General features: G+C 42.9%; 1 protein-coding gene across 3 annotated transcripts in view; it reads left to right on the plus strand.

The window, feature by feature from the left end:
* LOC111251404 (uncharacterized) overlaps positions 1–15,901 on the plus strand; it is a 55,078-nt gene that overhangs the window by 25,218 nt on the left and 13,959 nt on the right. For all 3 annotated transcript variants that reach the window (XM_086990757.1, XM_022807955.2, XM_086990756.1), the window contains one exon: positions 15,334–15,522. In XM_086990757.1, the coding sequence (XP_086846883.1) occupies positions 15,334–15,522 (189 nt within the window). The remainder of the gene's footprint in view (positions 1–15,333; positions 15,523–15,901) is intronic.

Genomic DNA, 15,901 nt, shown 5'->3' on the forward strand with positions numbered 1-15,901 from the left:
CAATTTCTCCCAAAGCGACTTCAACGCTACTCAACATTTTAAGATCATTTGGTTGTTGGCCTTCGACGAGCTCTTCTCTTTTCTTATCCCCTAGTTCGGTATTTTTAAAGTCTACCGAAATGGCCCAATGGCGATAAGATGTATTCCTGCGCTCAACGGAGGCAGCACGAGTCAGGAATTGCAGTGGCAGCTTGATTGAGAGCTGGTCCTTTTCTCTATTGCTGCTTCTAGAGCTGCTGCGGCTGGTGATAGTGCATGCGGATGAGAAGGTCTGCGGTTGAGATCGAAGGGTGGCAATAGCTGCAGTAGAACAACCAGCGTATAGCACTTGCTGTATACAGTTCTCTGCATATTGAAGAGTGAGCTCGTCCCATGTCCGGGGTGGTTCACAAGAGCGGCCTATACCGTTGAACCGCGGTAGTTTTGCTTGGTCATCTAATTTTTTTACGAACGTCGCAAACCGACTTCGCTAGGAAGACAAGAACGAAAGAAAAAAGAGCGAGTGCGGTCTGCATAAACGGCATCTGTAGTCACGAAAAACAGCGACGCTTCCATGCCATAATTGGTATACTAGTCAATCCTACCGGGCGACTAAACGAAAGAACGAAAAGTCAAAAAAAAGAAGAAGAAAAAGCGCAACATCATCCTAGATCTTCCTAGATCAACAGTAGTTCTCGACTCTGAAGTGGTGACACTGGCCCTTCGGATCTTCAGCTGCGGACAAAGCCGGCCACAAACGGTTGCCTTCGAAATCTCGTCCGGCGTCCTTCCCACTCCAACTTCTCCCATATCCCGTTGTAGCCAGACGCCAGGATCCAAGCCTAACTTACAATAGACGGCGGAGCCCGTCCAACAACCAACGCCAAGGTTGGCGGCCCAAGCCTGTTTTAGCAAAGGTTAAAGATGAAAACCACATTAATGGCAGTGGAAGCGGTAAAAATTGACTTTTGGGCTTATTAGCCCAGTCTCTCTCTATTCCATTTTTATCTTTGCTAGCATGTTTTTCTCATTTTCTCTTGGGTCCTTTTTCCCCACTCGCTTTGGCTCTACCGTAGCGGGCAATTTACACTTTCTACCGGCGTGACCCTTGGTTCGTATAGCACGCTCGTCGTGGACGACATTGCTGGTCATGAGTTGGACTCGGACTCGGGCACACGGCTAGCGAAAAGGGGAACGAATGAGAAGGGAAAGAAGAGCGGAGAGAGGTAAAGAGCAAGATAGAAAGCTGGCTATTTAGTACACCAAGTATGCCATACACCTATAATAATTGTAGCTGGACTTGGTCTTACCCTACGTGTGCTGTGCTCGAGCAAACACTAAGCAAACGGCGTGAAGTGGGGATACTAAAAAAGATGACCGTCTTAAGAGAGGACAGGACCTTAATCCCCACCTACAGGTCCCAGCTTCTTTGCAATAATCGTAGTAATAGTATTACTATACGGGAGAACTGGCAGGGGCATAGAGCTCTTCATTCGAACTCCATTGGGCGCGGCGGGAATGGTCGCCATTGTTTGCGCCATATTCCACTTTTACCTTTTTTTCTTCTTCATGTCTCACAATTCTTTTTGCCCTTGAAGAACAGGATGATAAAGGAAAAATGATATTCGTTCTGCCCCATCTCGTTTCGATTGCTGAGTGCTTTCTTGCTGGTAGCAGTCACTGTAACAATACAGGATAATCGCAGACGATAGAAGAAGAGAACAAAAAAAGAAAAACTGAGATAGCTATGTATTTCCAATGGGCAATATACGGGGTCAAGCAGATAAATTCGGGGAGAAGATTTCGACGGTCAGCATCTTGTCCTTCTGTCTGCAGCTGTTGCCTTCTCTTTTTAACCTTATCACCGAAACGACGCCAGCCTTTAGTTGTTAGATGGCCGGATTTTTTTCTTCTGAACGATGCCGAACGGAAAGAAACAGGGCTCCCACGACTTAAGGATTTCATTATAGGTAACAAAGTTAACGCCAAAATATGGACAAAGGAAAAACGTTTTTTTAGTAATAACTCGACGTAATAACTTTACCATGTTGTTTATTTAACTGCCTATTATCCGCTGTGTTATATAGAATATAAGAAGCAAATGAATTAAACTCTGTTAACTGCTCTCGGCTCATATCAAATGACCCAGCCTATTCTCTCTACGGGAAGGAGCAGACCTCGTAGCGAACAGGCAACTTTAACAACGAACCTAGCATAGAAATGTTCAAATATTACGACGCTTTGAAGCAGAATGCAGCAACTGCAGATGTAAAAAAGCTGCCCTGTCTATTCCAGCGCGGACACCCAATAAAGCGTAATTTTCGTCTACCTAAAATTATCTTCCTATACCCTTATATACCATTATTTAGTAATACGTTGAAGATAATGCAATAGAACATATGGGGACGGAAATATTTGATGATTGAGATACACTTTCTGCTACGTGATCCGATTACGTAATAAACCTAAGGAAGCACCCTATCCTATTTTTTCCGTATACGGCATGAAAGCGATTTATCTACATATATCGATTTCGCTTTAGCAAACGAGAGCTTCTTTGAGGAGGCCTTTCATTGCTTTTAAGAAGATTATTATACTATTGAAGAGCTGGATCAGCTCTGCATAGAAAGCCGCAACACTATCACCCCTAAGCACGAACTGTTGGCAGTGTGCATTTCCCTCCTACACGAACGTAATATTCATTCGCTCAACGTCTGTTTCCTATCCAACATTAGCAATACCCCCTTGCTCAGATTATTGCAACAATATCGGCAGGTATACATACGTTAATTAGCATAGGGATTTTAAGGTAAGACACAGGCGAAGACTACACCTCTGGCCGTAGCAGTCGTATCATCAGCCCGTAAGCGGACACCGTTAGCTCACCCTTGGAGCAGTCGCAGTTACACCGAGGTCTAGTCTTCCAAAAGGCTAGTCAAAAGACTATCGCATGAGTCCTCATTGGAACAGTTCACAGAGAATTTCACATATAACCATGCTTGCACAATTTAACCTTCTCAGACTACTTACCAAGAATTGACAGCCCTAACTGACAGAGAATTCACTCAATTATATTCGTATTTGCTGGTACAGCCAGAGCTGCAGAATACTTTACAGGCATACATGACAATCGCTAAATGCATAGAACTGTGTAGCACTGTTACATATATTCCTATAGTATTCATTTTCTGTCTTCTTGAAACGCATTGAAAGCTGCTGCTCGAAAGAGTTCTTCCAGAAAGTACCCGGTTCTTGCACCCAACATCCGGAAACAGGTTGATCGTCGTCCACAAAGGCAATTACGGTGTAACAACTGACTCTTCTATCTGCTTGCCCATTAAATTTTAGACAAATCTGTAGCTGTACTGTAGGTACTTGCTTCTCATGGCAACCCGAGCCTGAAGTAGAGGTTTCTAGAAAAAAGTTTGTTAAGTGATCATTAATCCAACCTAAAGTGCCCATGTTTTTTTTTTTCTCTGGTCGTGCAATTCAGTAGGCGTTTCCTGTAACAACGATAGAGGAATGAACCGCTGGTATACCCAAAACTGCTAAGTTTTTGCTTTAATCAACAATAAAGTTGTCCGTAATCACGTAACTTACACACCACAATTCGTTAACAAAGAAACTATTATCTATCAAAAAGCACGCTGTGTTTCTATACTGCTTAAAGCCATCTACGGTTTTGAATGACTGGTACATTTCCAGCGATTATGCCCGTCATATGGGCGTATTAGCATTGATTCCGGCAAAAAAGAAATGCTAAAGACCTATCAACATTATATTTAGCATTAAAGAGTTTCTTGAAAAACTCTGGCTTCACTGTATGAAGCCCAACACACAGAGAATCACTTCTAATGTCTGTTCTACTGTGTCGTCTATCGTTCTGTAAATCTATCATCGCATCGATTTTGGCTTCTGAAGTATGCCTGATTGAAGCAAAGTGAACAATTTGTTGGTAACTCCATATATGCTTTCCTGCCTAAATACGCCTGGGCACGGGGCATCTATAATGACAATGTACTTCAAGGATGTTTCGGTTCACGTCTCCTGGTTAACTGGACTTCCAAAACTGAGGAAAGGCATATATACCCTGATATATGAAGATGGTATCATCTCCGCTACGAGAAAGAGTCTGGCTTTTGTATGTTGCGTGAAGTATCGTTGAATTGTAGATGTCTGATATGAATATAGTGAGTGTGATGAGAAAATGTTACTGCCATTCAATGATCGAAGAGACTTGTATTCTCTAAATTGCTTGCGGTTAGACTACGTATTTAGACGCCATCTTCGCAAACCATGTAGTTTCCACGTCACATTGCAACATAGTCATCGTTAACGACATCTCGCTGTTTCCTTTTTATCGCCACTTTTTCAAGGCTTGATAGGACATGCTTTCCAACCAGAAGGTACTCTAATACGAGAAATATATTGGACCTCGCCTTGAATTTACATGCGGTCTTTCTTAGCCGCATAAGTAATTGAACATGACGGAATGTAAGATGTTGCGTCCTACTCTGGCATCCTGCTCGAGCGACTTACCAGTCCACATCAACCTGCAATCACTCTTTTAAGGCTTGTCCTTATGGTCAATATGTCTTTTTTTCAAGATCGTTCCAACTCGCAGATCTTGCGATTCAATGCAGCTGGACTATGGAAGAGCTGTTGGATCGTGGCATATGATGTTGTAAAAATAAGCCAACGTTGACCAACAGCGATAGAAATGTGGTTCTCCGGTTAAGCCCAAGTGTGCATATATGACCAAGCGCTAATCCCTCCAGTTCTTCTCGCGCATCTGGTGCCTGCCCTAAAAGTATTCCGGTTGTCATCGTTGAAGCCAAACAATCCGATTTTGATGGGAAGCTTTCCTTATTGGTCCTATCTCAAAGGCTACTGCTATTAGGAACGTGATGTTTGACCTAAGTGACAGTTTATCAGTTCCATGGCGTCTTTAAATACGAGTACTTCTCTCTAGCGGCTTTGGTTTGGGCCAAGTGATTTCAGTTACAAACAATGCATGGGTAAGTTACGCAACTTGGAACCGCCTCTCTCCGGGCATTGGGTTTGACGCAGTGCATTATTTTTATTTTTGCGCACGCTTAGGGAGCAATTTTAGCCTTTTAGCACCACTGATATAGCTAGAAATAATTCTCACTTGTAGACTATCTGTAGCTGCAAATCGGCTACATCGGTACGAGCGCTTGTGCAGTTTCGCATTATACCTAACTAAGCTTTCTCTTGACATAAGAAAAACATGTGCCTTTCTTCGTTTTTTCCTGACTTTTTACTGCATCGTATTATAATCATATTTTTTGTGTATTTTTATTTAATATGTATTTTTTACAAAATGCTGTATTAAATTTTGATACACACGGTATTTCGATTTCGTACACACTTGTACGTTGACATTATGCGTCTCCGTATTATAATTTAAACCTCTACATTCACCTTGTATACGAAAGTCTATTTAAAGTGTATTGTTGGCAACTTTTTCTTTAGAAAAAGGGGTAAAGCTTGCAGGATGAAAAGGCTACTGAAATACCGAAATCTCGAATTAGAATTGTATTGTTTTACAACTTGAATCATATTGCCATATATACACTCATGTTTATCATCTGCAGTATAAATCTGTTTTTGGTAGGCCAAGATAAAGGGTGCTAATTTTTCTAACGGCTTGGAATTTGTCATTCCTGTTCCGCGGCCTCTTTCACTGCACTGAATAGCCTCGCAAGTACAGCAGGCACTCAACGACGCTTACTTTATACCTTTGAGGCGGACTCTTGATTAGGTTTGTTAATTTTAGCTTTTACTGGTTCTCTAGTCTAGATTTAGATAATTGTCAATTAGAGATTGACTTTTAGCTACGGAAGATCCACGAATTGGGCAAGGTAGCCGCTAATCGCCGTTGTTAACTCTTCGGGTTTGTAAAACTATCAGAAGAATGGCGTTTCACATTCTTAACACTGACAACTTCAAGTTAATTGGTTAGTTTTGTGGTTAGTTAGGTCTGGTTAGTTTCCAATATCTTCGTTATGATTCCTTGATATTGCGTCACGAAAGGAGTCACTGTTCCTTTGCAGCTGCCCGCCCGTTCGCTCTTTTTTTTTCGTTTGTTTAGGCTAATTCCAAGTGTGTAATTATTTGAATTAGATTGTTTTCCGTAGCAAATGTGACAGACTTTGAAAGACGAGTGCGATTTCTCAATAGTTAGCTCTGTGGGTGAGAGCGTCACTTCCTTGGATATCTTGACTTTAAGCAAACCCATTAAAGGATGTCGATGTTGTTTACGTTCTGTTTAACACGCATATAATCTTTTTTTGTTATCCTTTTTCTCTCTTATGTATATCGCTATCATCAAACGAATAGAGTCTGAAGAAAGCGATTTTTCTAGCAGGGGCAGCATCGTCCTAGCCGAACGTTTTGCGCAAACGACTGCGGGGCTAGTAAATATGTTGCTAGCCGGGGTACCGGCCGCTGTGCGATATTCGTAAACACTGAAAGCTACACAACACATGGGGGATGACAGTAGAATCAGGCGTATGCGCTGTGACAGCCGGCCAAACGAAGCTATAGACCGTGGTTGATGTCATGGTGAGGCCCCCAAGGAATGGATCGTAATCGAATACCGCCGTCTTACGGCTTCATCATAGCCGCCTTTTGCGTGAATCCATCACACCTTCTCCTAAGGCTTCTATTCCTTGCAAGTCGCTGCTCCTTTGGCAGCCTCGCCACCACGTCTCCTCTGTACACACGTTCTCCTGAAGCTACCCGTCTGACGCATCAGTCCTTTCGGCCCACACACGCATCTATAACCATCCCCACTTTCTGCTGTCACGCTGAGCCCGTAGCCACTCCTACTTCGCCGATTCTGTTCCGACGACTGCTGCTACTGGCCATACTACCATCGAGCTTCTCTGTCGTTTCATCGTAGCATCGACCTAATATCATCGTTATACTTATTCGGTAGCATCAATGACATCAAAGCAGTCCACCCCGCTGCATTCACCGGCCGAATCCTGTATGCCGCATCGGGCACCGGATGCTGTACCGTTACAAGCTATCTATCTCATTCAAAGGCAGAAGTCTGGCTAGTGCGTTACAAGTATGAAATAGGGCGACATAGAGGAAGTAAAAACCAGCACGGGAGGCCAGGAGGCAATGTATTTTTTTACAGAGAATCACGCCGGCGGCGGCCTACGACGCCACCAGCACTATCTACCTGGCCATCCGACAATCTAACTACTCGAGGCAAATATGCATACAAGCGAGGCCAATACTACGTGGATAGGAAGAAGGGCCGAGAAAGAACTGCTGGAAAGGTGCAGATAGCAGCATGGGGAACCAAGGCCATGATAGTGGAATAACTGTTGTAGCAGACTGCTTTCAATTACTTAAGCTTCTCTCTTCTGTTAAATGCCGCTAGTATGCGTAATGGTGAACAGACAGAATAGAACTGACATTTTGCGGGACGGAATCATTATACCGAAAAAAAAACCTGCCACCACCAGCGTTAGTTAAATGTATCGAAGCAGTTTTGAGTTCGTATGTCCAGAGTAGCCACTGATGGCAGGAATCGCTTCAGACGGCTGGTGCCTTAAAAGAAAAAAATAGTGTCGATTATTAAAGCTACAGCTGCGATGTATCCTTAATCGGTCGATGGCCAATTTAGCATTGAACTATCTCAGAGAACGACTACAAGCGTTCTAGCGCTACTATATAGGGCGAGTATAAACATGCGTACGACTATATGGATTCGTTTAGCAACCGTACGTGACAGCTTATAAAACATTAACAAGCGAGAGGTACTATCCTGATAGGATGCCCGACAAAGGAGCCGGCAGAAAAAAATACTAGTTGGCAGGGTCGACGCCCACCCACTCTTCATGCGTTTTTTGAAATCTTGTATCGTACTTCACTAGCGTGGAACCTACCAAAACTCAGAGCAATGCAGGAGTGCCAGACTTTTTCCGCTGGCATGAAAGCCCCAGTGGTGTATTCAGCCCGCGTTATCTGAGGTAGCACCGAGTCGAGGAACAGAAGGGTCCCAATGTCTAACTGGCCTAAATAAAAATCTTTGTCCCGTCATTTGCTCCTTCTGCTGTCCTAGTTGTGTATGAAACTTTTACCATCGATGATACAGCAGAATTGCTTGCTATACCGGTAACACGTTTACCAGAGGCTTATCAAACTCAAAGTAATCGTACGTTGTGGACTGTTTAATCGAAGTGCGGCACATTAAGCAGTTCTTTAGCCATAACAAGCTAATTTTTTTCCCGTTTCCTGAAGCAGACGACAAGCTACCGTGGTATATCATTGGTACGAGAATCTGACTCCGCCGCCGTCCGCTAGGTGATGTGAACGTAATGTCAGTAGTAAATGTACTATGACAACGGTCACAATAATAATAATGTCTGCCGAACACGAGTTGACTGTGATAACAGCTATGTGAAGTTCGTTGGCGCACTTTGATCAGAACGAAAGCAATCTAGAAGGCAACAAAAGGCACCAATAATACAAGGCCACGGTGGGGACAGTACGGCAGAAAACTGCAATAGAGAAATATGGAGCGAAATAATTTGAAAAAAAAATAAGGAAAGGTTATTTGAATGCTTATCGCTACTCTACCTCACAACTCTGTTATTCTCAGCTTAGTAGCACTCAGACAGAACTAGGACTAGCCATTTTTTCGTTTTATATGAATGACCCTACATGCCGTAAATGGCACAGGTGCCATTGTAGTGCCGGACACGGACGCTGTCTGAAGGCCAATTTCCTTACCGACACAGCACTGGAGGGAGAGCTTTGAAAACATTTATTGAGGCTATAAGGCGCGACGCCTTTGGCACAGTAAGGAGCTATCAGGGTGTAAAGGATGTTTTACACTCTTGCTCCTGGTCGTGGGAAAAGTTTGACTAACTGCTAGAATAAACCGGCTTATGCCAGACGACGACGATGATAACGTGAAGGGTGACATCAATAGCAGCGACAGCAAAAACGATGACGACAACTATTGCGGTAAAGCCAAGGACACATTAAGGAATCGAGTTGGCGGGGGCTGGTACATTACGATGGCCAGCAGTAGCCAGACTAGCGACGATCCATGACTATCAAGTAGTCATGGGTGGACATCCGCTTACCGTGACAGGTTGCAGCGTAAACTGGCTGGTTGTGTGTTGCCAATCAAGGGACCTGGGAAACTAATTACGATTTGTTATTGCGCCGGTAGAGGCAATAGAAGCATCAGGGCTAGCAGCTTATGTGTGGCGCTGTCGGCCACAGACCGCGTGTGCGGGTAACTTGTAGATTCACCGACTGCCAGAGTCTTTTCAAATCGGCAAACGAAGGCTTCCGTAAGGATACAGCGCAGTGAAACGAACAAAAAAGAGGTATAGACGGCGCTAGGGTACTTGAAAGTGCCCTATATTACCCAGTCTTGGCCAATTTAGGTCACAGTGACTGCGAACGTTGAGAAATGCAGGGAATTCTGAGCAACACGAAATGCACTACTACCTCTTTTACACATGGCTTGTTCATGGGTCGCTGGCTGTTAGCCACGCATCAGTGGCTTCGTCTTTGCCGCAAGTGCATGTCATGGCTGATTATTTGCCTATTAGACCAAGTCAGCTCTAGCCAAGAGCTCGTGCCTGTATCGTAACTAGATTTTTGGCATAGTCGAAAATTTGTTTTTAGCAATATCACCCACTGCCTCTCCCGTCCTACAGTACCTATGAGTCTTCCACCTGCCCCTTTAGCTAAGTATGTCCTGTCTTTTAAACCCCCTTATTACGTTTTTTTCGAACGCAATCTCTGCAAAATATTTTAGGTAGCCATACCAGCGGAGCTCTAAGGATGGTGTTATGCGGTCGGTCGGCCAGTGTGTCTGGTTACCTAAGATGCGTCGACAATGTTGTTTCTAATGAGCTTTCATCTTTTGCACTTCTTATTAAACAGGAAATGGCCTTTTACTCTCCTACATTTCGTTGTAGACCAAAGTTACACACATAGAACCAGAGTAGAGCTGCATCGTTTGTCGTTCGTTATAAATTGAGCAAAAAAGGCTGGGACTCCGGGGGCTGAAAAGGCTGACCCCGGTGGATCACCGAGAAGGAAATGCGAAAAAAAAAAAACTCGCATTAGTTTAAGTCGGTCATCCACAAAAATAGACCTTCGTATGTATACGTTTGGTGCATATTGGCGCATATTTGTCAAACTGCAGATCGCCGTTACGATCAGCTGTTCTCAGCCCCCTCATAACAATTCGTTTATATCTACTACTTATAGGGACTTGCCCTTGGTGCCATCACCATGCTCCTAATACACGCTTCCTATACTGCAAACATTCTTGTGCTCCGGATCCGCATCGGCTCTGCTCCGGGTTTTCTGTCTGCGGTCATTGCAAAACAAGCGGTTGGTGCTCGAAGAAAACTCTGCCGCTCAGACACATCCAGTGGCATACAACCAATGGATGCGCATACGCTCGGACGAGACGCAAATCGGCGCCGTTATAATAATCGTACAATCACTACAGAAACCACTACGATGAGGTCTATGACTGTCTGTAGCGAAGGCAACATAAAGAAATAACCTGTTCATGCAGAAAGACTCACTGCGAGTATCGTGTAGGAGGCGCTCAGCCGCGTCTATCTAAATGAGAAGCACGGGCATACGAAGTTACGAAGCCTGATTATATGAAGGGGGAAAAATTGGCGTATTCGGGAAGCTCTCCTGTTGTAGGGGCTTAGGTCTAACTCGATATAGCAAGTTTGGGAAGGTACCTAGCCAAAGAGCGCAGCAAGAAAGGGTAAGAGTGTCGATGTGGAGGTTGAGAAAGGAAGAATCCCTCGAAGTTACAAAGGGCGAAGGTAGACAAGGAGCAAACGAAAACATTTCGTCAAGTGGCGGATGATGCGCAGCAGTCCCTTCCGGTTCCGTTAATTAAAAAACAGAATTAAAAAAGCCGAATAAATATAAACCATGCCGATCAGTTTATTCAAGATTAAAATTAGGGCTGGTAATAGGAAAAGATAGCATAAGAAAAAATGGTTCAATTTTAATTGAAAGTTGTTTAATTGAACGTTAATAATGAAAACTTTGAAATTTGGCTCAATCAACGATCATAGATAATATAATAATACGCAACGTTCTAGTTATAACGTAACACTTACGAATATATTTAGAAGTATAAAAACAGCTAACTTCACCTCATCCATCTCGAGTGAAGTAAGATGAGCGGATTTTCTTCATGTTGGTCAACCATGGACTTACAACACGTCGCAGAACAATTCGCCATTACGATGCGTTTGGTGATGCCACTCAATCTGTGATAGGACATAGAGTTTTGCATCATTGTGATCTGCGCTGCCGATTGGCGTCCTTTCAGTCCAATTCTCTTCCTTGCTGAAGCCGAAATCTGCCAAGTTTGAATAGATATTCTCGTAACAGGCTTTTGAAGCTTATTTAAAACGGATAAGAAGCAGGAAGTAACCACTGTGATGAAACACAGCGATTGTAGCTGCAGATACACCGTTTGGTCGTCACAAATTGTTTATAACGTGGTCAGCAGCATTAGAACGTGTTCGTTTGATCGGTAGTAAGAAGTAATGTGCATAACTAAAAAAAAAAAAGTAATTAAAAGAACTCGTCAAATAGCGCCACAAGAAAAATCTATAGTGAACATACCAGAAAATTAGGCAGCGACTAATTTTTTTTTTTTTTATATAGGGAAATTTCAAATTGAACAGCGTAAACCGGAATGGCAAAATCATTTTTCGTTATTAATGAATTACATATATATACCATATTGAACAAGTCATATGTGGGACTCAAAGTCAGCACATTATAAGAAGGCTAATTTCCGGTACGATGCGACCTTCCCGAGCAGACAGTAATTATCAACCTATTATCAGCGTGCATCTGTTGCGTGAAAACCGTAAAATATACAGGCGTTTATATTATTAGCTAACATTACTATTTCATTGTTTAATATCCAGGAGCATATTAGTACACCGCACGCCTCATAGTCATGATAGGCCAGCCAGGAGTAATGAGATTGTTGCCACTGTCGAAGCTGGCTAAAATGGCCGTAAGCGTATACTGTTGCATCGCCCGATAACATCGATATGTGGGCTCAAAGACGGATCTAGTGACTTAATAAGGGCCTTTCTGATCATATGACTGCTTAACTTGATTAGAAGAGTCAGCACGCCGACTCTACCAGTGCACAGCTCATCAATCTGGGCCGAATTCTAGCGCGAACGATGCTGAGGCGGCCAAGCATGCGTAACCAAGCCAGGCTGGGTCGAACCAACTCAATGAGGTTCTGGAAGGGTCGTATAGAAAAGGGGCGACTATACGTAGAAAAATAGACCGCCTAAATCTCCTGTCCATCTGCACCGAGAAGCCCTAGCTCTCTCCATGGAACCTCCTGAGGGATTTTTTGGCCACAGCTGTGGTTACTTTTTATGATTAGCGCAGTGAGCGATGGTTTGCTTATTCTACTCACTGTGTATCCGCTGAAGTTAAAACGATAGACGCAATCTCTTCGGTTAGCAAACGTAATCTCATCTGATTCTCTCTATGCTTTACGAGGGATCCTCTATCAACACCCGAGACAGAGAGAATAGGCTGTGCACTTATAGAAAAATATGATACCGATCTAGTTCACTGTCAGAGACCACGAAATTGTTATGAGATATATAGCCGTGTTAGCGCGTCGAACTAAATATGAGCTATAATAGCTAACTGGTTCGATTCGAGTGAACTATAAGTTAGGCTAAAGTTTGCTTTGCTCGCGTCCTTTGGCCTTCGCCTTTACGCGAGACTACGCTTGAGGCGCTAATCAATGCTACATAAATGAAATATCACGAAGAATTAAACAGAAGTCGGCAATATGGGCAGCCATATAGATCTAGGTGGCCATGGCGTCAGATAGCGCACGTATAACTAGCTCTTGGCATAAGCCGCAGCGTTGCGTACATTTTTCGGCTTACGTTGTGTACTGCTTGTTGTCACCGATACTACGTTGACTTATATATGTGCTGATACTACCGAACGATACGACACTATTTTATTAACACGAGAAACGGACGCTGGTGACCACCAGGGGTTTGTGCGATCTATCAAAGTAAAGTTATTTTATATAATAATTTATTTAGCACTCGTTCTTGCAACATATAATAGACCTTTTTATAGAAATGCGTGAACACATTTTACGGTACCACCGAAAAACTTAAAAGATTATCTGATAAGAACCTGAGTGTCTCAAAAACAATGAACGAGCTGTTCGTGTATGCTATAGTTTTTGTCTTAATCGCAATGCTAAACATAACGGGAGTGTTATCGTGCATAAGTTCGACTATTAGTCAAACAAACACATCTGTACTACTTGTGTATGCTCCCATTATCGCATTGAAGTGAGGTACAATCAACTGAAGCAACCACTTTGTTAAAACTAAATTGTCTGACCTCCTCTGGTCTAATTTTAAAGGACAGTTGAAAGCTTTTTTTAAACTCGAACTCTAGATTTAACGAATCTGGACTTGTGATAGTTTATTTAATGTCGCATAGGCCATGTTGTTATACCAACTCATGCCACGCTACATGTTTGGCTCCCGACAGGTTTTTAGCACCTAGGAACTACCGATACAATTTATCCTTTTGTGAAATCTTATCTGGCGCAGGAGCGGATACAATGGAACGACGGTTATTGTTACCGCCATCACTTCAATGAACTGTAATCCGCAGCCTCTATATTAGGTAGATACACAAATCGTATAGGTTGCGTTGTATGACGCAAAAACGACGGCCACCGGCTGACTCTGTTCCCTGCGGCGGGGGAAACCCGCCGGCTTAAGCTTTTCCGACCTGCTCGGCTGGATGAAGCGTCGAATATGAAGTGCAACGATCTCATATCATCTGACAAGTGCAATATATCGACTAAAGCTATGGATAATGATGGACAAGTCTGTACCCAAGTAAGTTCATGTCAGTACACGGTTGTAAAAACGCGCTGTTTGATTAGGGGCCAAAATAACACTGAAATAACATAAGATGTATTACAAATAATTGCTGTTATTGTTGCAATCGCGGTTACAAGATTATTGACAAACAGGTTTTCGTCGACGGTACGAGCAAAGATTTCCAAAACCTTGATAATTTCATAGCAAAAGCATGGCTTTTTTTTTTTCAAAAATAAGACAGACTCAGACACTCCTTGTAAAAATATGCAAAACAGATTACTACTTCTGCCTCTTCGAACTCTCAGCGAATTGATTCACTCTGTCTAAAGATTAATTACTAATACAATCCTAAGAAAATCCAGAACGATCCACTCTGCTTCCACAAGATTGATGCTAATCTTCTACGGTTAATGGCTGGCTGATTTTATCAGCTCGAAGGTTATTGGCTGAGAAGGAAAAATGAAGTCGTTTCTATAGAATGGCAATGGCTGCCGATAATTGCATATAACACACGTATATATATATAGCACAGCTGCCTATGGTCGTTCATGGATGCGGTGCAGAGTAAGGGACATAATATGTCATTCGGGTCAGATTCGACTGCCAAACCTATAAACGCCTACCCTCACGGTACGCAGGCACTAACTCCTTGAGTTAGCGAACAGGACCGACTGACAATCATTGCCGGCATCCTGTGTATGACCTGCTAAGGCCACATTAAAGGTTACAATCACCTTTGACATCTCGAATAGAAGCATCGCAGAAGTGATTGCTTTGTAAGCGCTACAGTGATAAGCAGATAAAATCTATTATATATAGGGGGCAGTGGACGGACACCAATAACCGTTTAGCAGCTAAATGGCTGCGAATGATCATCGCCTATCGTTGTACCCTGCAGGCCAATCCAGCTAATAACTTAGCAAGTGTCTGAAATTTTAAAACAAACATGAAGTACATTGCTGTTCTTCAGAACATTATCGTTGCTTCGAAAACGAGCGAATACAGGCCATTTCACTGCTCCATCGCAGCGGTGCTTCAGCGAACTATCAGGCCTTAGCATGTGCCTTCTCCGGGGTATTGTTGTATATTGAAAATGTTTGGGTAGGTGATGCTGCCACTGGGTACCTTATCTTCTCTGTATACGTATTTGAATTATCAATCCTGATTTGAATACCGTCATTTAGTATTGTAGCTTATTAATAGCATGTGTTAGATGTTTGGCATGATATTTTGATTGACGTTGCCAATACTGGAGAATCGGCCAAAAAACAGTTTTCGACTTCTTTGCAAGGCGCTGGCTGCACTTGAAAAGACCTACAAAGAGGCGCTGTGGGGCGACAAGGGTGTATTTGATTATATCGTGTTTACTAATTCAACCTCACCCTCATTTGGTTTTCAGTGAAGGAAGTTTTCCGAGCTGACCCCGAGTTGATGCACTATCCTTTGTATATCTGCACAGTGGTCGGTATAGCGTTCGCTCTTTTCTTCACAATTATCGGCTCGGTCCTTTCCGTTGTCAATTCGGTGATGACACCTGTCGAAAAAATCAATGGCGCTGTTGGACTATACACTTGGAACGGCCTATCAGGTAAATAAACAACGAATGGTAGATATTGATTCCTATATACAATTTCAGTGAAATTTACAACCCCAGTAGTAGATCGTAGGTAATCCTTTTTTATTACACACGATTGTATCAATGTGGAAGTTTGCCTGGGTACCGAAATGGTGATAATCAACATTGTCTGCCTATATCAAACGTCTTTGTCTCAAACCGAATTGTATTTGTCCGTCCATTTTTCATGCAGAGCGCCAACCTGTACTGCTAAGCCTTACAGTCGTCGGTGCTTTGGGCGTTTATTCGTACGATTCAATTTTGTCACTTTCTTATTCAGCTAATTATTCAAATATACGGTAACTATAAGCTATTCTAGTTTTTGTCGTTTGTACCCTTGACCACACTGAGC

The sequence above is a fragment of the Varroa destructor genome, unplaced genomic scaffold (assembly GCF_002443255.2).
Source record: "Varroa destructor unplaced genomic scaffold, Vdes_3.0 BEIS01000005.1, whole genome shotgun sequence".
NCBI classification, from domain to species: Eukaryota; Metazoa; Arthropoda; class Arachnida; order Mesostigmata; family Varroidae; genus Varroa; species Varroa destructor.